This window comes from Lutra lutra, chromosome 17 (assembly GCF_902655055.1).
Source record: "Lutra lutra chromosome 17, mLutLut1.2, whole genome shotgun sequence".
In the NCBI taxonomy this organism is placed as follows: domain Eukaryota; kingdom Metazoa; phylum Chordata; class Mammalia; order Carnivora; family Mustelidae; genus Lutra; species Lutra lutra.
Window position 1 is genome coordinate 34771142 of NC_062294.1, and position 21808 is coordinate 34792949.

Below are 21808 nucleotides of genomic sequence, written 5' to 3' on the forward strand. Positions count from 1 at the left end.
CCCCTTCAGCCCCTTCTCTCTCCAGCTTCTGGGCAGAAGACACAACTGTGGGCCGGGTGGGACATGAGGAGGGGAAGGGCCACCGAGTGGAGAAGAGCCCATAGTCCAAGACGAAACAAAAACATCCCATGCATTTGGCATTTTCGTTTTCTCATCTTTCTCCCCAAGTCTTTTTAATGGAATTTTCTTCAGATCAAAATACACAGCATTAAAGGCAACTTTGAAAAAAGAGTAGAAGTTATACACAACGCCAACATCCTCATCCAATTATTATTTCTGTACTTGTGAATCATTTCTAGGGTTATGACCTTATCATTCTTACTTATTACTTTTTATTCCGCTGTTGTTGTTTTTATGAAAATTACATAAGCAAAGTATAGAAAAAGTGAAACAGTGAGAATCTCTTTTCCTGTAATTTTACCAATTCTAATCCCTTTGTCAAAGTCAACCACTCATAGTAATTTGATATAAATGTATTTATATGTACATATATAAATGCATACAAGCAAAAACATAAATGCACATATACATATAATACATAAATACATAAATATATGTACATATATGAATATATTAATGTGTATACATATGTAAATGTGCATATGTAATTGTTAATAGTGGTTGACTTTATATATATAGTTTTGTTTGCCTTCTCTCATTTCTTCCCTTTTTTATATAAGTAAAAATATACTGAATTTCTCGACCTGCAAGTGGCCTTTTTTTCCTTGCTCACTATGCTTAAAGCTTTTTCCAAATTCTAGATACAGATCAACTCTATTTTTGGACACTTCTGCATTGTTTTCCATAGACCTTACTTCTTCTCTTTCTTTTTAAGTCATTCCCGTATTGTGTTTTTGTTGTTTCTGTTTTTTAATTATCATGCATAACAGAGTAATGAAAAAAAAATACTGTTTTGTATATCCAGATGACCAGCTGTGGTTTTTACATCGTCTATAATGGATCCCTGCAAAATCCCTTGCTCTTGCCTTAATTTTCTATCTTTGGAGCCTATATCATACGGACAACTACAAGAGTGCCTGGGTGATTTGGTGGGTTAAGTGTCTGCCTTCTGCTCGGGTCATGATCCCAAGGTCCTGGGATTGAATGCCAAGCCCCGAGCCTTAAGTCAGGCTCCACCCTCAGTAGGGAGTCTGCTTCTACCTCTTCCTTTGCCCATCCCCCTGCTCATGCTCCTTCTCTCTCTCTCTCATGTGCTCCTCTCTTTCTCTTTCAAATAAATAAATAAAATCTTAAAAAATAAATGAAAACAACTACATGACCTATGACTTCTCTGCTAGGTTTCCTGCCCCACAGCCCCTGGATGATGCTGGCCTGTTCTCCTATCTTACGGTGTCATGGCTGACCCCACTCATGATCCTAGGTTTACAGAAACGCTTGGATGAGAACACCATACCCCAGCTGTCGGTAAATGATGCCTCAGACAAAAATGCTAAAAGGTAAAATTATATTGGGCAAGCCACTGGATTGGTTAAATACCATGTCTATGGGGTTGGTGACCAGAGATGCTGAAGAGTAGCAGGTAGGGCCCATCTTTAGATAACCAAAGAATATGCATGCTTCCTTGGTAACAAGAGGCCTCACTGTAGTTCTTGGACCCCTTGAAATGGTATATGTATTTTATACATATGGACTAGAGACTTTTTTCTGGAGCAAGGATTCATATCTTTTATCAGATTTGCCTAAAGGCCTCGGACCCCCAAGAGAGTTAGAAATAACCCCTCCTTGTTCCTTTTGCTTTTTCTTCTGGATCAGGCAGTTACCTGTGTGACTAATCATTAAATTTTGGGTTAAGGGACTAGTCTCCTAATCCCTAAGTCATCACTAACTAGTTGTGTGATTGAGTTTTCTGTACCACGTACCTCACAAGGTAATATGAGGATTAAGTGGGGGGAGGGGAATGAATAAGTGATTTTTAAATGTTTTGTATTCATGTTCCTACCTCTAACTGCTTCATGAGAGACATCAGGTAGAGAGCGGCATTTTCCAAAGAGTACCAGAAAACGGTCGTCCCTTAAGAACTTCCCTGAAAAGCGTGTTCCTTGGTCAAGGGAGGTTGTGAAACATGGCACACTATTGCCAGATCTCAGAGATTAGTTTACCAAGTAAATTAGTGTACTGAGGGTACTGAGAAAACAAAGCTGGTTCAACTTTGACCTATCACTTCTCAGAATTGTTCAGTAAAAGAGAAAAATTAGTTTTCAGGGAACATCTGCCTCTTACATCATGCCAGATACTGGTCAGGATCTCACTGCTTACCAGCTCTGATGTCGGGCAAATCACTTACCCAAACAGAGACCTTTCGTCCTTGTGCATAAAATAAGGGAGCATAAAACTGACCTCTTGGTCTTTCATAGGATTGTTGGAAGAGTCAAAAGAGATGAGGAATTCAGTTTAAACCACCTGGAAACATGCCCAGTGCATCTTAAGCAACCGGTTAGATGTTTGGTTGCTCTTTAACCATTATGAACACAAGGTTTCTTGATTTGTGTCTATTCGCTTCTAGTGCACTGATTCTGCTGTTTTTATTCTGGAACTCACCATGTCTGTCTACCAATACTTTTATCATCATGCCACTTTGGGATGTTTATTTGAAAAAACAATGACCCATGCATTCACACCTTTAGAGAGGTTTCTTCGTCTGCGTTCCTCACTGAACAAGCAGAGTTCTGGGGTGCGGCTTGCCTAGCCCTTCTGAAGAACTGCTTTGACTGCCATGAGCATTTGCTGACAAACTGCCAGCCATCACCATCACCACCATGGTGGTCAGCCCAGTGGCAGAATCACTATTATCACCACCATTATCTTCAGTATCACTTTCATAATTCTCCATAGTTTTCGTCGTGCTATAGTGACAGAGCATCACCTCCTTTCACTGTCACAAGTAAACAGGGCAAATGTTACTTTCCCCACTTTATACATGAAGGATCTGAGGACTAAGAGAAGTAAAATGATGTTCTTAGAATCACATAGCTAATGAGGGGAGGAGGTGAGGTTCCGAATCTGGTAATTATGGCCAGAAATTGATACAGTTGCTAGGAGAGCTGAGGGCAGGCTACGGGACACTTAGATTTGTTTAGTCGAAGCTCTTTTAGTTTGTTTTACTTTCCTTTAATTTGTTTAGTCAAGACTTTTTTACTCTAGTGCTTTTGGTCTCTGTGGATTGGGTTATATATGGAGGTAGGGCTGGAACAGGAGAGGTGGCCCCACAGATTGGCCTGAGTAAAATTGTCCACAAGCAATAAAGTCCTCTAACACATATGGGTGACATGGGGACATTTTTGCTTTATTGACCCAGGGCCCAGACACCTCTTTCCCTGCAAGTTATCTGGCCCACACTAATGGGCACGGGATGGAACTGTTGTTTTAGAACTGAGGAAGGAAGAAGCAGCCTGGGGGGTCTGACGGCCGGTGAGGGAATGTATGACAGGAACATTCTCATGGTGTTCCTTTCTGCCTTCAGGCTGGGTATGAGTGTCCACGGCTGCAGGGTTGAGGAGTAGAAAGGGCTAGAACTGCCTGCCTTGAGAGACTTGGTGGCAGAAGATAAGAACCGGAAGCTGATAGAACTGCTTGAGAACGTGCATAAGCAGGGCTGCCCTCAAGCCCTGAGCACAAAGGGTGGCCCACCATGCTCCTGCTCTGTGAGGAGTAGAAGCTTTAGGGAGACCTGGAGTCCCCTGGCATAGTCCTTTATGTTCCCATTAAGGGCAGTGGTAATCGCTTTTCAGAGAGTAGAACCAAACAGGGTGGAGCAGGAGGCAGGAAGTAAAAGCACGGAGGCCAGCATAGTGACTGCAGCTGACAGACTGGATCGTGGATGAGGAGGAAGCATCCAGGGCCAGATTAAGACTCTGGAAGCCAGAAGCACTACAGTGATTATTTTCCAGCTACCTGCTCCCACATCAAACATAATATAAAATGAAAAAAGAAGGATAAGCGAGTCAATGAAAGTCTTAATTTCTGTTAAGGTAACTTCTTTGATGCTTTTTTGGAAATATTGTTTTTCCATTTTTTTCCTCAAAAAAATGTTTTTGGTGTTCCTGTTTAACTGATAATAACATCAACAGCCTAGGCATCATTAGCTCAGATTGCCAAAATAAGGGCACACTTTTAATTAGGTGATCCAACATTGGGGCACCCTTTGGGGGACTTTGAAATAAATGGAGGCACTTTTTGGAGGTCAGAGTTTTGGGTTTTATGAATTTTAGTTTGTATAAAAAGAAAGAGAGACACTATTTAAAGTCCTAGGTCATTTCCTTAATTAACTGTATTTCAGGGTAACAAAATAGTTGATGAGGGAAAGTTATCTTTTTAATTTTTTTAAAGTAGTTTTTTAAAAAATAGCCCCAGCACAGGGCTTGAACTCATGGCCCTGGGGTCAAGACCTGAGTTGAGGTTAAAAATTGGATGCTTAACTGATTGAGCCACCTAGGTGCCCCCGAAGGTGTTTTTTTTTTTAATAGAAAAATTCAAATTACTAGATACAGAAGGAATGTTAGAATTAGAAATCACCATTTTGCCAGTCCTAATAGAAGTGGCAATGGTCATCAATTATGGGGAGCGAATGGCAGTGAATGAGTCAGGCTGATACTCCTTAACCTACTGACACCGTGAACATTGCTAATAATAGGACATCAGACACTGTGTCTTCTGCTATTATGCAAAAGAAGTACACTACATCACCTATTATGTATTTTTGTCAGCTGACCTGAATTCTGAATTTCACTACACCCTAGATCTAGCTAGAAGTTTAATAGAAAATACAGGGCACAGAAGGTTATGGTTATGTTAGACAACAGGATAGAGATGCAATCAGTCAAATCCAGAATGTGAGAAATTCTTGGAATAAGTGACCCAGTTTCTTCAACAAACAAATGGCATAAAATGCAGAGAAGGAGAAGCTGTTACAGGTTAAAATGAGGTACAAGAAGCCTATTAGATTTGTCGTTTAAATGCAATGTGTGGACCTCATTTGGATCTTGATTTGGGTGAACTAACTATAAAAACATGTTTTTGACATATTAGAGAAATTTGAACACAGACTGGGTATTAAATGTCATCACAGAATTTTTATTAAATATGCAATAAATACATTATGTTAATATATGCCAATTGTTATTAATAATTAGTAATTATTAGTGAATAACTATTGTATGTCACTGTAGTCTTTTTAAAAGGCCTTATCTGGAAGAGATACATACTGAAGCATTTGTAGATGAAATATGTCTGGGATTTACTTGAAATACTCTGTGCAAAGATATTTCACTGGTTGAATTCTCCTCTTTTGAAGGCTTTGCCTCCTTTGGGAAGAAGAAGTCTCAAGACATGGGATTGAGAAAGCTTCAGTGTTTCGAGTGATGATGAAATTTCAAAGAACAAGGGCTCTTTTCAGTGTATTTCTGGGCTGCCTCTTCTCCGCCTCGGGTGTGGTAGGGCCAGTAAGTGGCTGGCTTTGTGAGGTTTGTGGGGCTCCAAGCTTTAGAGATTGGCACGTTCAAGTCCATGCGTGGAGTTGGGACTTGTTTTTCTCTAAGCTGCCACTTGGAAAATGAAGACCTTCTGGAGGTAGTAGAGCTAGCAGCCGTTAGGAGTATGAGTTTTGCAGCAATTGCTTGGGTTCAGACCGTGGCCACTGAATTGCTGAATGACTTTGGGCAATCTGTTTGCCTTAGCTTCTTTAAGGAACCCCATGACACACCTAGTGGTAGACCTCATGGAAACACTCATGTATAAAATGAAGAGCATGACATTACCTGCCTCTCAGCATGAATTTAAATGAGATGAATATATAAAACACCTAGAATGTATCCTGACTAGGTACAAGCTAGCTGTTTTGAGAAGTGACTGAGCAGCTCTGGGAATGCAGGTGGCAGGGAATAGTGGTCTCTTCCATGTACTATGGTTGAGATGAATCAACTTGATCTCCTGTCCTCCAGGTCCTCAGCCCAAGTTTCTAATTGCAGAGAATAAGTCTCATTGTCCCAGCTGGGGTCACATGCTCACCAGTTGGCCTGCAGAGGGTAGGGCACTTTGGCCAAGGAACCTAGACTGCATGCAGTGGGACAGGTGCAAGTCTGTCCAGAAGAAAACTGGAGTACTGACTGAGTAATCCAAACTCCTGCTTCCTTCTAGATGCTGATTATACCAAAGATCCTGGAATATTCTGAAGCGCCATCAGGAAATATTGCCTATGGAGTGGGACTCTGCCTTGCCCTCTTTTTCACGGAATGTCTGAAGTCTCTGAGTCTGTGCTCATGCTGGGTCTTAAACCAGCGCACAGGCATCAGGTTTCGTTCTGCTGTTTCCTCCTTTGCTTTTGAGAAGCTAATGCAATTTAAGTCTCTAACACACATCACCACTGGAGAGGTAAGTGCCTGGGACTATATTGGAGGCCATACTTGCCTAGCCTTTCTCCAGACATCCGTGCCCTGGGGGCTGAGGGAGGGAGGAAAGGGAGTTAGGAGAGTTAGAAATAATTCCTACGGTGAGTGTGGATAATCATCAACAGTTGCTTCTGAGGACGTAAGAATAGGTCAGCAGTAACCAAGGGAGATGCCACTTGCATTCAGAGGCTTTGGACAAGATTGATTCATTCATTCACCACATAGTTACTGAGGCCTACCTTGGACCAGACCCTGTGCTGGGCCCTGGGGATATAGCAGTGAACAGAAAGACACAAACCCTCAGTAGAAGTGCCTCAGAAAGTGCATCCCCTCAGCCAGCCTGGGGAGGAGGGTATGGATGGATGAGCGGACAGGATAGCTCAGGGAAACCAAGGGAATAGCAACTGTAAATCACCTCTCTGAGTGTTCATTCTTATCTGCAAAGGAGGAGTACTTAGAGCAGCCTGGCTAATTGTTATTGGTCTATCGGTTCCCTTTTCTTGCCCCTCCTATGATGTAACACAAACGTACTAATGTTGACAGAGATTGGAAAAAGATGCTCCAACTTATGACGCATGGGCATGGGAGTATTAGAATTTTATATATTTAATTTCATATTCCCTATTTTTCTCTTGCTTACCAGTTGCCTTGAGGAGCATAGATTCCTTTACTATTAAAACAGGCATTTGAATTTTTGGAAAACGCAGCACTGCTTTGATTCCATATCCTCAAGCCAGACCCTTTGTGATCTGGCATCAGCAACTGTCCAACCTCCCCTCTTCCCATCTCCCCTCTTCCAACACTAGGTTGGCTTCTTCCTTTCAACCAGGCTAGGCTAAACTTCAGTCCTCAAACACACCAGGCACACCACCTACTGGCAATGTTGCTCATATCACCCCCAACCGCTATCCTTTTATAATCCCATTCATCCTTCATGGATGTCCTCTCCTTCATGACAATATTGCTAAACCCCACCATCCACTCCCAGTCCCCACCAAGCACAAATCCGGCTGCCCCGATAAGATGAGCCCCCTTCATGGGGCACCTGGGTGGCTCAGTGGGTTAAAGCCTCTGCCTTCGGCTCAGGTCATGATCTCAGGATCCTGGGATCGAGCCCCATGTGGGGCTCTCTGCTCAGCAGGGAGCCTGCTTCCCCTCCTCTCTCTGCCTCCTTCTCTGTCTACTTGTGATCTCTGTCAAATAAATAAATAAAATCTTAAAAAAAAAAAGGATGAGCCCCCTTCAAAGACACAAACCCTTTCAGATTCACCACTGTATCCCTTAAATGCCAACATTTGAATTACACAGGGCAGATGTCCAAAAAAAATCTGCCAGATTACCCACTGCCATCAAGTGGATGCTTTCTCTAAACTCGATTGGTAGCCAGTGTAAGGTATTTATTAGTCCTGTAACTTAAGGCAACTTGTTCAGTCTCTCTGAAGCTGCAGAATAATAAGACCAGCCGTAAAGGATTGTTATTAATGAGTTAGTACATATAATGCACGTAGAAAGGGGACAGAGGTTTAGAAGTGTTAAATTGCATTGCTGACTTCTCTCAGGCCTTGAGCATGGGGGCTCCCTGTCCTCCTGCATTTGAAGGATGTTGAGATCTGTGGCGGCCCTTTCTCCTGTTTATCTTAGGAGAGTCATCATAGTAGTTATTAACTTCCACGAAGCCAAACATCATCCCCAAGGCTTTACCTTTTTAGCTCAGTCAGTCCTCTGACAACCCTTTTATGCGGTGGTCTCTATTATTGTTCCCATGGTCACAGAGGTAGAAACTGAGGAAGGAAGGAGTAGGAACCGTATATACAAGGTCATGTGATTGGTAAGCAGCAGAACCTGGCTGCACTTACCTGCCTTGCCAAGGAGACTTTCCACACTGAGGTCTGTCCTGGTTCCTTTTCTCTGTGCCTCTGTCCTGAGCACCCACTATGTGCAAGGCTGATTTCCCCCAAATACACTCATGAACGTAAGACAAGATGGCCCACCTGGAAGTGGGGATGGAAGTAACTGGTTACATGAGGAGTCCTAGGGGACTGCTTCCATAAATTTTATTTTAAAATTAATTTATAAAACACCTTCATACGTTCTCCTTGCAAACAAAATAAAGTGGACTAGATGACTCCCTAGACCCCATCACTTCCCTAATGCCAGGAGGTGACCACCATTATCAATAGGGCTTGTGTCCTTCTATGCTTTTGTGTGTTTAGGTACACATGCAAGTTACCCATGGAAAATGTATTGTATCTTGTGCTTGTGTTTTTACATAAATGATACTACATTTTACAGGGTTCTGCCACTTTGTTTTACTAATAGAAAATGTATGATACAATTTTTGGGGTGAGTTTTTACATCAAGGATGCTACATTGTTTGGGCTCTTTTGAAGATTTTCTTTCTTCCTCATTATGTCTTAGCCTTCCATCTTAACACATGCAGATCTTTCTTATTCCTTTTCAAGGATGCTTACTTATAATTGTAGCATTTCCTTCCTCCCCATTTTTATTGAGATATAATTAATGTATAATGTATTAGTCCAGGGTTTTATTTATTTATTTATTTATTTATTTTTAAAGATTTTATTTATTTATTTGACAGAGAGATCACAAGTAGATGGAGAGGCAGGCAGAGAGAGAGAGAGAGAGGGAAGCAGGCTTCCCGCTGAGCAGAGAACCCGATGCGGGACTCCATCCCAGGACCCTGAGATCATGACCTGAGCCGAAGGCAGCGGCTTAACCCACTGAGCCACCCAGGCGCCCTAGTCCAGGGTTTTATACAAGGTAATGATTTAATGAGTTGCAAAACAATCACTACCATAAATTTAGTTACCATTCATCACTTTACATAGTTATAATTTTTTTTAAATTTAATTTTACTTTTTTAATTTTTTATAAACATATAATATATTTTTATCCCCAGGGGTACAGGTCTGTGAGTCACCAGGTTTACGCACTTCATAGCACTCACCATAGCACATACCCCCTCCAATGTCCATAACCCCACCCCCCTTCTCCCAACCCCCCCTCCCCTCAGCAGCCCTCAGTTTGTTTTGTGAGATTAAGAGTCACTTATGGTTTGTCTCCCTCCCAATCCCATCTCGTTTCATTTATTCTTCTCCTACCCCCTTAACCCCCCATGTTGCATCTCCACTTCCTCATATCAGGGAGATCATATGCTAGTTGTCTTTCTCTGATTGACTTATTTCGCTAAGCATGATACCCTCTAGTTCCATCCAAGTCATCGCAAATGGCAAGATTTCATTTCTTTTGATGGCTGCATAGTATTCCATTGTGTATATATACCACCTCTTCTTTATCCATTCTTCTGTTGATGGACATCTAGGTTCTTTCCATAGTTTGGCTATTGTAGACATTGCTGCTATAAACATTCGGGTGCACGTGCCCCTTCGGATCACTATGTTTGTATCTTTAGGGTAAATACCCAGCAGTGCAATTGCTGGGTCATAGGGTAGTTCTATTTTCAACATTTTGAGGAACCTCCATGCTGTTTTCCAGAGTGGTTGCACCAGCTTGCATTCCCACCAACAGTGTAGGAGGGTTCCCCTTTCTCCGCATCCTCGCCAGCATCTGTCATTTCCTGACTTGTTAATTTTAGCCATTCTGACTGGTGTGAGGTGATATCTCATTGTGGTTTTGATTTGTATTTCCCTGATGCCGAGTGATATGGAGCACTTTTTCATGTGTCTGTTGGCATAGTTATAATTTTTTGCCTGCAGTGAGAACTTTTAAGATCTGCTGTCTTAGCAACTTATACACCATGCAATAGTAATTATGGTCACCATAATTATTTATCTTATAAATGTTTTTACCTTTTGACCACCTTTATCCATTTTCCTCCACCCACCTTGAGCATTTTCAATATGGCTAAATTGAGTGTTTTATATGCATTATCTCATCAGTTGTCACATCAGTGGTATGGAGTAGGTGGTATTATTATTCCCATTTTACTGATAAGGCAACTGAGGCACAGAAAGACTGAGTATGTGTCTTTGGTCCTATAGCTACTACATGACAGGTCTGGGACATGATCTCTGACAGGTTTTTCCAGGATTCAATATTACCTAATACTCTTGGAGTGGATGCTTTAACCTTTCCCCACCAGTGGACATTCAGAATGTTTCCAGGGTTTTGCTGCTAATAAGCACAACTGTAGTAAATGTCTTTGTCTTCCTCTTGCATGTGTGGATGTTTCTCAACAGAGAAACAAAATAGCCAAATCTTGGGGTTTGTGCAATTGTTAACTTTTTAAGATACTCTCCAGCCCAAATCTTGGGGTTTGTGCAATTGTTAACTTTTTAAGATACTCTCCAGTTCCATTCCAAAGTGGCTGTACCAAGCTAGCTCCCTCACACACTTCAAATTTTTGTAAAGGTTCAGCCTGAGGCATATCCTGGGAACTGGAAGGAGATCAGTTTAAAGTGAAAAGGAAACCACTTCTTAAGGCATTCAGATTGGTCATTCTAAAAGACATTCATGATCTGGGTCCTTAAATATTTCTTGATTTGCAACGTCAGCTTTTATGTAACATGGAACCGGGCAGTTAGGGAGCAGGAAAGTGGAGCGAAGAGTCCATAGCAAAATAGAAAAGGAAGGATAAAAAGATTTAGCTCCTGCCTAAATAAATTCAGCCATTATTATTAGTAGAAATAGAATGAATAGAATAAGAAAGAAGACTAGAAGTAACTCTCTGGGGAATCTGGATATGAGAAGCAGTAGCAATAGTATAGTAAAATACAACTTTTACTGATGTCTATGTGCAGATATCTTATTGACATCCTCACAGCAACCATAGAAAGTGGGTATAATTATTCCAGCTTCATAGGCAAAGAAGCTGAGGCTCAGAGTGGCTCAGAGTGGCCTAGGAATGGGCCCAGGGTCACACAGAGAGTAAGAGGAGAGCTGTGAACTCGGTGTTTTTGTCTCTACCACCATGCCTCCCAAGCTTTCCTGTCCCCTGCCCATGTAGGCCCTTCTAGGTACCCGAAGAAGTGAAACCTGTGCCCACAGGCTTTGCTGTCTTACAGGCCATTAGCTTCTTCGCCAGCGACGTAAACTGCCTGTTCGAAGGGGTGTACTATGGCCCCCTGATCTGGCTCATCTCTTCATTGCTGATCTCCTGCACTGTCACCTCCTACCTCACTCTTGGACCCACTGCGCTCTCCGCCAGTCTGTGCTATCTCCTAATTTTACCAGTGGAGGTAATGTCTTTTTTTTTTTTTTTTTTTTTGCCCTCCATATGATGTTGGATGTTCCTCAGAACTCTCTGCGCTCTGGAATCTGGGGTACTTCTGAATGGAAGTATTGATTCCTGTTGACTGTTCATTCCACTGTGGTTAAGTTTCAGTTTCCATTTCTGCCTAACTGTTCTCTGGCCACAGCATTGGCCAAAGAAATAAGAGGTGATTATGATATGCAAAAGTCCATCTCATAGATTTCTGTGAGGGATTATCTGCCTCACACACTTTCCTTAGTAGATGTCCTCTATGTAAGGTTTTTATTCCTTCTTTTCTACCCTGAATGTGGTGACGTAATAGCCCAGATAGCATTTAACGTTCGGCTGAGCACAGTAAAAAGGGAGAAGGCCAGCAAATTTGCTGACAAAGATTCAGGTGAAATAGACCTGGGCAAAACAGGAAGTGAGTCGTGGGTTATATGTGCTCTGAATTATTGAAATCAAGTGTTTTCCTCCCTTCGCACAGGTATTCTGATCAGGTGATCATAACTATTGGCGGGTTAGAGTTCCCAAGGGCAGAGGAGTCATATTTCTGTTTAGTTAGCCACAACCTGGCTTGGGACACAGGAGAAAAACACCCCCAGGATGTGTGAGACAGGTGCTCTAAGGCATGATGGAGTGGTTTCCGTTGGAAAGCCTTCAGCAGGACCCTAGAATTTAGAGTCACAGTGGCTTCCAACAGGGCAGGATTAAATCCAGGTGGCCAACCCACATCTGCATTTTACCTTTGGACATACTCCCCGTTGTCATAGTTATGCCTGGGTGAACCCTCCTGCCCTTGTCAAAAGAAGCTCTTGCTGCATCCTGATCACAGGTGTTCCTGATTCAAAAGATTATTAAGATACACAATCACACCTCTGAGATCAGCGACCAGCGCATCCGTGTGACCAGTGAAGTTCTCACCTGCATTAAGCTGATTAAAATGTATGCATGGGAGAAACCATTTGAAAAAATAATTAAAGGTACAGAAAATCTCATTTTCTTGTGCAGAGCCTTGGGATGCCGTGGTGGGTCAAGCCTCTCCCTTTTGGGGGGGATTCTTTCATGCTCTGGAAGTTTGGGGCTCTTTGGAGGATGTTCTTAGGGTTAATTTCAGGGCCTTTGTCTTTTTTTTTTTTTTCATACCTTTGCTTTTCATCTCTCAGCCCTCAGAAGGCAGGAAAAGAAACTGCTGGAGAAGACTGGGATCATCCAGAGCCTGACCACTGCCTCCTTGTTTATAGCGCCTACAGTGGCCACAACATTGACGTTCATTATCCACACATGTTTACAACAGAAACTCACAATCTCAGTGGTAAGTGCTTGGGGTGCTTCGTTTCCCCCCATATTGATAAGGAGTTTTTCTTTTATATCTTTCCCTAGACCATGTTCCTTCAAAGATCTGAAGGTTTTGCACATGGACAACAGATGCTGATTTTGATTTTCCAGACTTTTAGGATGCTCGAACTTTCTGCCATCTTCAACTGTCTGAAAAACTGACATCCCTTGCATAGCAACTATGGGAGGGAGGGATGACAAAGTCACCCCAGAGGAGTTGAAATGAGTAGTTAAAACCCTGATGACTCTGACACATGTCTGGGGGTTGAGAATCCTAAATTAAGGAGTTTCTTTGAACCCAAAATAGGGCTCTGAAAATATACCTTAAATAAAAAGCTAGAGCTTCTTCTGCCTTCTCTCTGTGGTCTGACTCTGGCCCAGAAAAGCAGCAGCTGCCTTTTAGGGGTAGAATCCCAGTTCCCTGAGGAGATAAATCAAGGGGCTGCTTTGGGAGAGCTTGGAATCCAGGTAGGGCTTGGGGCAGAGCACTGCACCCAAAGCAAGAGGGGAAAGCATTTGAGAATCTGCCAACAAGGGTTTGTTTGTGTTCCAGAAGCAGACACCTGACTTGGCCCAGGCATGCACCAGAGAGGCCTCCTGAAGGCTTGAGGGTGGGCTTGGGGCTTTTATAGGAGAAAGTCTCAGCAGGAGTTTAGGGTCACCCTGCATTCACACAGTGAAGGATGAAGAAGGGAGTGGAGGTGGGGTATGGATTGGAAAGTCCCCAGGTACTTCAGGTCACATTCTGAGATCCTGAGAGAGGTTGTCTGCTGTCGTCAGGGCAAGTCTCCCAGGAGAGAGTGAGGCATGGATTAGCCTTGAAGTGCAGGGACATTTGGAATATTAGAAACAAGTATCTAAGGCAAGGAAGGCTGAATACGATCGTAACGGCAGTAACAGTATCAAGCTCCACTGACAGTGGACAAGCTCTCTCACATGTACTTTCTCAGTGCTTCCCTGCATTTATTCCTGTGCCCGCTGATGATTTTGACCCTAAAAGCACAGCTCATTGGGAGAGGGGACCTGGCCAAAGTCGCAGAGTCACCGGCTTGCCAAGCTCCATCAGGAGCCAGGCCTAGAGACACAGAGACGTTAAGAGGAGTGCTCCTTTGAAGGGCATCTTCGTTCTTTCCACAGTTTGGCAACTGTGGCCATTGCTGCTATAAACATTGGGGTACAGATGGCCCTTCTTTTCACTACATCTGTATCTTTGGGGTAAATACCCAGTAGTGCAATTGCAGGGTCATAGGGAAGCTCTATTTTTAATTTCTTGAGGAATCTCCACACTGTTTTCCAAAGTGGCTGCACCAACTTGCATTCCCACCAACAGTGTAAGAGGGTGACCCTTCCTCCACATCCTCTCCAACACATGTTGCCAAGATGCCCTTCAATGGACGAATGGATAAGGAAGATGTGGTCCATATACAGTATGGAGTATTATGCCTCCATCAGAAAGGATGAATACCCAACTTTTGTAGCAACATGGACGGGACTGGAAGAGATTATGCTGAGTGAAATAAGTCAAGCAGAGAGATTCAAGTATCATATGGTTTCACTGATTTGTGGAGCATAACAAATAACATGGAGAACATGGGGAGATGGAGAGGAGAAGGGAGTTGAGGGAAATTGGAAGGGGAGGTGAACCATGAGAGACTATGGACACTGAAAAACAACCTGAGGGTTTTGAAGGGGCGGGGGGTGGGAGGTTGGGGGAGCCAGGTGGTGGGTATTAAGGAGGGCATGGATTGCATGGAGCATTGGGTGTGATGCAAAAACAATGAATACTGAAACAATGAATATTGAAAAGAAATAAAAAAATTAAAATTAAAATTAAAAAAAACAAAAAACAAAAAAAAAGAGGAGTGCTCTTTCCCTGCTCTTCCCAGTCTCCTCAAAATACTAGCTCCATCCCTGCCATGGGGGGGACCGGCCTATCAAAAGCTGGGGTGGGGTCTGGCTCTGTGGCTTCTGGCTCCGGGAGGGGAGCCTCAGGGGGTGGAGAGAGAACAGAGATGCGCCCCTCACCATTTCCTCCCCTCCTTGCCAGGCTTTCACTACGGTGGCCACCTTGATTCCCATGCGGCTGTCCGTGTTCTTCGTGCCCTTTGCAGTAAAAGGCCTCACGAATTCCAAGCCCGCAGCAGAGAGGTTTAAGGTAAGTGGTTGGAGGACTGTTTTTTTTTTGTTTTTTTTTTTTAAGATTTTATTTACTTGACAGAGAGAGATCACAAGTAGAGAGACAGAGAGAGAGGAGGAAGCAGGCTCCCCGCCTAGCAGAGAGCCCGATGTGGGACTCGATCCCAGGACCCTGAGATCATGACCCAAGCCGAAGGCACAGGCTTAACCCACTGAGCCACCCAGGGAGCCCAGTCGGAGGACTGTTTGTGTGGCTCTCTGTTTGGGTGTTCGTCTGCCTGCAGTCATCATGACGTTCCTCCCGAACATGACCCCAGGCCAAGCCAGACGCCAGCATCCACGGAGAGGGATTGGCCAGCTCAGGGAACCCCTGCACCCAGGCTGCGATGGAGGCTGGGAACACAGAGGAATCGGGCCCTGGGGAGGTCTTAGGACAGTCTATACAAACCAGGTCTCAGACAGGAGGTCTGCAGGGTTACCCTGATGGTTTTGCTTTAAAAAAAAAAAAAAAATCGTATTTGTTGCTTGCATTTAAAAACCTGGGAATTCTATATAAAAATCAGATTTCTGGATTTTTTCTGAACAATCAGAAGATCTGGGAACATCAGACCCACATTTCCCCATGGCCACAAACGGTTGGAGTTGAGGTGATAGTTGTCCTATTTAGATGAGGCAGTGGGATACAGTTTCCTGCTGCCTCCACTGTGCCCTTTTATATACCCTACAGCTCCCACTGTGCCCTACTGTACACCCTACAGTCCCCACTGTGCCCTACTTGACACTGAGGTTGTTTCACCTACCATTTATCCTCTTAGCAATGGTCTACTTCACTTTTTTCCATAGCTGGTCTGGCTCCTACAGCACCTGAGTTTAAAAACCCTTATCTAGGGGCGCCTGGGTGGCTCAGTGGGTTAAAGCCTCTGCCTTTGGCTCAGGTCATGACCCCAGGGTCCTGGGATCGAGCCCCACATCGGGCTCTCTGCTCAGCAGGGAGCCTGCTTCCCCACCCCACTCTCTGCCTGCCTCTCTGCCTACTTGTGATCTCTGTCAAATAAATAAATAAAATCAATAAAAAATAAAAAAATAAAAACCCTTATCTAAACCAATTTACAAAGTCATCTCACTTAAATGCATGTAGTTCCCAACTTATTCACTAAGTCATTTATTCATTTATTCAAAAACTATTTGTTGAGTGGCACCTGGGTGACTCAGTCAGTTAAGTGTCTGCCTTTGGCTTGGGTCATGATCCCCGAGTCCTGGGATCAAGCCCGCCTTGGGCTTCCTGCTTGGAGCAGAGCCTGCTTCTCCTTCTCCCTCTGCTCCTCACCCCACTTCTGCTCATTCTCTCTCTTAACCCTCTCTCTAATAAATAAATAAAATCCTTTTAAAAAAAGTATTTATTGGATACCCACCACCTGCCAAGTACTGAGACAGAACATACTACTGTGAGCCTGACCAATGGGATCCCTGCTCTCAGGAACTTACAACCTGGTATTAGAAACAGGCAACTAGCAAGTGAATTAACGGTCAAAGATAGCATCAGATCACATGAAGAGCTATGATGTCAGTTAAACAGTGTAATTTTCTAGAGAGTATGTGGGGGAGGGCTGGGACAAATCTGGGTGTGCTGGACCCGGAAGGCCCCTCTGCTAAGGTGATTTTTGATCTGAGTGATGATAACTAGGAAGTGCAAAAGCCCTGAGGCTGGAATGAACTTGGCTTGTCTGAGGAAGGATAAGACAGTCCATTACTTATGAAGAGCCCCAGTAGCTCCCCAGACTTCTCTGCCGCTGAGCAGGGCTGATCAGGGCTCCCTGCTGCCTTCTCTCTGTCTGCTGGTATCCTAGGCTCTCCCATCCTCCCCTCTGTGCCTGTTTTCATTTGCAGGGTGGGAAGAGTTGAGGAAGCTACAGTTTGGGCTCTGAAGGGTGGGTAGGGATGTTCGCTGAAGGAATGCCTGGAGAGAGAGCTCAGAGGTCAGAGAGCTTTTGGCTAGGGATGGTGTCATTATGGTGGTGGAGATGGGAGCAGGAATGGTAATGGTGAGGGCAAAGGTCTTGAACCTGGGGTTGTCTCCAGGGGCTGGTGCTGTATAGGGTGGCCCCTTGGATGGGCACTAGCTCTCTCATCAGGGTATCTTCAAATCCTTGTGTTTCAGCCACTGAAGTTTTCTATCTGGTCCAATAGGCATCTGACCTTGAGACCCCTAGGCTAGAAGGGGGAGGAATGATTCCCTCTTCCTCCTTTGTGCCCCTTGGTGCTATAACCCAGCTCCCAAATGCCTTTGGCTTTTGAACTCTGGCCTACCAGTTTCCAAGGGCACAAAGAGAGCCTTGAGCCCTGAGGGAGGACCCCTCCTTGTAGGCGACCACAGGTAGGAGGTGAGCTAGCTGCTGGAGCTGTGGACCTACTCACTGGGGTTCTAGAGGAGGCACCCAGGTGGGCACTCTCAGCAGGGCTCTCCAGGCCATTTTTCTTTCCTTTAAGATTTCATTTATTTGACACAGAGAGCGCAAGAAGGGAGACAGGAGGCAGAGGGAGAGGGAGAAGCAGGCCCCCCAGAGAGCAGGGAGCCCGAAGTGGGGCTCAGTCCCAGGACCCCAGATCATGACCTAAGCCAAAGGCAGATGCTTAAACGACAGCCACCTAGATGCCCCCAGACCATTTTTCTTCTGTGCTGTTTGCTAAAAACAAGTGAAAAGCACTGAATGGTGTAAACAAATTTAGAGTTTGAGAATACATTTGAGGGTTTGGGGGTAAAAGGACCCCTGTTTTTCTTCCTTATAAGCCCATTTATCAGCATTTGTTAATATCCAGATGTGTGCTTGTCATACTGACTCATTAAGCCAGTGTATCACTCAAAATTTATCTAATAAAATTAAGGTATATGTCGTAACAATTTAAGCAAAGGAATGAGAGCCATCAGTGGTTACCCAGTGGTTATGTTACTAAAATTTAATAACTACACAAGTAAGTGCCCAGCTAACGAAACAAAATAAAGGGACCCATGCAATTCCCAATGATGACTCTATGCCTTGACTCAAATGTTATAATTAACCTAATTAAATATACCTGACGTTCAATTTAAAAAAAGAGACCACCTTTTTTTATTTTGAAAATAGCTTTTTATCTTTGCAAAATCCTGTGTGCTCATTGTAGAAGGCTCAGAGAGTGAAAAAGTTACAGGGAGCAAAAATCGCTCAACATCCACTATCTAGAGATAAAACCATTGTCCGAAATGTCAAGAAGTATCTTTCTACATCTCTTTCTTAGCAAATCTCCAGGGAGAGATGTGTGCCTATAATTTAAGTGCAGTGAGATCATACTTCCCAGCTGCCTCTTTTAATGCTCGTGCTCATGTATGTTTCCCAGTCAGGAAGATGGAGACACAGAGAGGAGTGACCAGCTAATGTCACACTGTGAAATGTATGGCCCCAAACAATTTCCCACCAAAAGGGCAGACCTTTTTACTTTGAATAGTTAAGAATGAAATTTAATTAGAAAAGTGGCACATCTGTCTGAGGGTTCCTCAGTGTTGTCACCCATGTAAAACCAAACAGAAAAGAACAGAGCAGGCAGTATGCAGATATCAAAGAGTGGCCCAGTGGTCCAAAACTTGGAAAACCCTGATCCAGAATTCCTACCAGCAGAACCTGGCTCCCTCTGAGCTAGTGGTGGTTCTTCAGACTTCTACTGTTTATTAGGAGTTTATAAACCAGACCTATAGGCAGGCCAGTGAAACGGGCACACATTCTTATTAGACTGCAGAACTGAATTCCTCCTTTCTTTTTGTCTGTACAGAAATTTTTCCTACAGGAGAGACCTGTTTTGTACGTCCAGGCATTGAAAGATCCCAGCAAAGCAGTGGTTTTGGAGGACGCCACCTTGTCATGGCAACAGACCTGCCCAGGGATTGTAAATGGAGCCATGGAGATGGAGAAGAACGGGCACACTTCCGAGGGGATGACCAGGGCTCAGCCAGCTCCAGGAGCCCTCGGGCCAGAGGACACAAAGGACAGCCTAGCCCCAAAGTTGCACAAATTAAACCTAATGGTGTCAAAGGTAGCCTTATCCAGGCCACACAGGCAGGCTGGCTGCCAGACTTTCGGGGCCCGAAGCTTGAGCTTCCTGGCACTCTACTGTTTCCTTGGCTAAAAACTGCCATCTCTAAATACCTCTTTTAAATACAAATTATTCACAGAGGGCAAGCACAGGAAATCTTTTATTCTTCAGTGGCAATCAACTGATCATCCAGAATTTTTTTTTTTTTTTTTTTTAATAATAACAAGACCCAGGATAGAAAGCTATATGCTGGGAGAGAAGGGAAAGGAGACTAACATTGACTAAGGTGCTAGTATGTGCCAATTTGGTTGTTCTGTGAACTCACCTCATCTGACTTCTTCTCTGACTAACATTTGCAAGGGCAAGCTTCCCTTCTTGTCTAAATTCCACCTCTGCACTTTCAAGTCAAATTTGGTTGCATTCCCTCCCTCCCATCAACGCAGTCCACTGGTGACGCCTATCAGCTCTCTCCTGAATCCATCCACCTTTCACCAACTACGCCCCCAACTCCCCAAGCCCCAGCCCCTATATGCTATTCCAGCTCCTCTAGGACCCTCCTTATCAGCCCCTTTGATTCCACTTTTGCCCTCTTACTATTTTTACCATGCAGAGGACAGAGGGCTCTTTCTAAACCATAAACCAATTCAAGTCACTCTCTTGCTTAAACCCCTTCAGTGACCTCCTGCTGCACTTAAGATATAGCCCAGGTATCCCCTGATCATCCTGCCCATAGTTCTCACCTCTTCTCCCACTTATTCTCCCCACACCAGCTACACTAGCCTTCCCATAGCACTTGGGCAGCCAACCTGGTTCCTGTCTCATGACCTTTGTCCCTGCTGCTCCCACAGCCTGGAACGACCAGATCTTCCTGTGTCTGTCTCCTTCCTGTCATTCGGGTCTCAGTTGCAGTGACAACTGCTTTAAGAAGACCTTGCTGGCCAACCCATCTACACTTGCTCTGGTTCATAACAGCCAATTTGTTTTACTTAAATCATTTATCATCTGATATTGTTTATATATTTCATGGCTTATTTCATGGTTCATGGCTCCACACTAGAATGTAGCATGAGAGTTCTTTTCTTCACTACTTGGTACATGGGAGAAACTCAGTCTTTGAGGGAGCAGTGAATGAATAAATGAGGGAAAGTATGCATGAATTCTGTGAGGCTGGCTTCACTGTCCCCATCTTACACATGAAGAAACTGAGGCACAGAGAGGCTAAGTGACTTGCCTAGGATCATAGAGTAGAATAGGTGCAGATCTGAAATTTGGGTTTCTTGCCCGAAAGGATCTCCTATCCATGAATTCCTCTCTATGACCTCCATGCAACTTCCTTCCTTGGAGGTTGTGGTGTTGAGCTTTTGCTCGTCTGAGGGGCTTTAGGGTGGGGTGTTCAACCACAGACCCACCCTGGGTGAGTAGGAGGGTTTGTGTTGTTCCAATGCCACTCTGTCCTCCTTGGCTTTGCAGGGGACCACCTTGGGGGTCTGTGGCAATACCGGGAGTGGCAAGAGCAGCCTGCTGTCAGCCATCCTGGGGGAGGTAAGTGACTTGTGACCACATGTATATGCACTCATGGGCGGTCCAAGGACTCCCAAGCTTGAGTTCCCCCAGTCAGTCACACCATTGCTTTCTTCCTCAATGGGGTCTGAGCCAATACACCTTTTATAAATTGAGAGCAGTTAGGCATGCACTGAGGGGGAGGTGTGCTATAAATACACCTCATTCTCACCCTCCAGCCAGGAAGGCTACCTCCAAGATCCCCTGGAGGTCTGCCCTCACCTGTTTTCTGTGCTCTCCCCACCCTGTTTGTAATCAACCAGCTATCAGGGTGATGATAAAGCATGTTTCAATGTTTAATATGATGATAAAAGTCATCTCATGAAGCCCATCTCAGAATGGGACATGTGTCCCTTGTGAGACAGCATCAAGAGTGCAATGTGGAGGGAGAAAGGAGGAGGAAGAAGGAAGGATGGGGGAGAGGAGACCCTCCCGTGTGGGATGGGACAGTCTTACGCTCCAACAGTAGAATTTACATGTCTGCTGGGTGCCCCTGCCCATGAGATCCGAACTGTCCAATTCCACTGTCAGTGGATGTTCTTGAGGTCTGCTTAGTCTGCACCTAAGCAGACATATGGCTCAGCCCATTCTCACCAGCACTTTCCCCCTTAGCCCCAGCCTTCCCTAGTCCTGGACTGCTCTCTCTGCCCCCTCCTTTCTTTGCCCATCATTCCTCTGCCTATGCTTTTCAGAGAGCAAGAAGTTTCTTCCATTACCCAGCTCCTTCCTCAGCTCTTTCTCCCAAATAGTATAGCCAAACTCATCATCTCCTTAGAATGTGGTCATATTGTCCATAGAGCTTTTTCCAGACTGCTCAATTCTTCATGCTCTGCATGTGGTGGCCTTGCCCAATTTCTTGGCAATGGGGAAGACAAGGTTCTAATTTTAAGAAACAGTAAACATAGCCCTGTGCTAAGAGCCCTGTGCTTAGCCCTGTGCTAAGAGCATCCCATTTTCCCCTTCAACCTGAAAACAACCACATGAGGAAAGCACAGCCATTATGGCTAGTTTATGGGTGAGCAGATGAGGTTCCGAGAAGTGACTTGCCCAAGGTCACACAGCTGGTGAGGTGGGA

At 44.3% G+C, this 21808-nt stretch overlaps 1 protein-coding gene across 1 annotated transcript in view; it reads left to right on the top strand.

Moving 5' to 3' along the window:
* Positions 1-21808, top strand: part of LOC125089879 (ATP-binding cassette sub-family C member 12) — a 157479-nt gene that overhangs the window by 13390 nt on the left and 122281 nt on the right. The window contains exons 4-12 of the mRNA XM_047712350.1: positions 1299-1457; positions 5312-5459; positions 6154-6387; positions 11450-11623; positions 12473-12620; positions 12804-12952; positions 15023-15130; positions 18913-19173; positions 20644-20715. Coding sequence (XP_047568306.1) covers positions 1299-1457; positions 5312-5459; positions 6154-6387; positions 11450-11623; positions 12473-12620; positions 12804-12952; positions 15023-15130; positions 18913-19173; positions 20644-20715 — 1453 coding nt within the window. The remainder of the gene's footprint in view (positions 1-1298; positions 1458-5311; positions 5460-6153; positions 6388-11449; positions 11624-12472; positions 12621-12803; positions 12953-15022; positions 15131-18912; positions 19174-20643; positions 20716-21808) is intronic.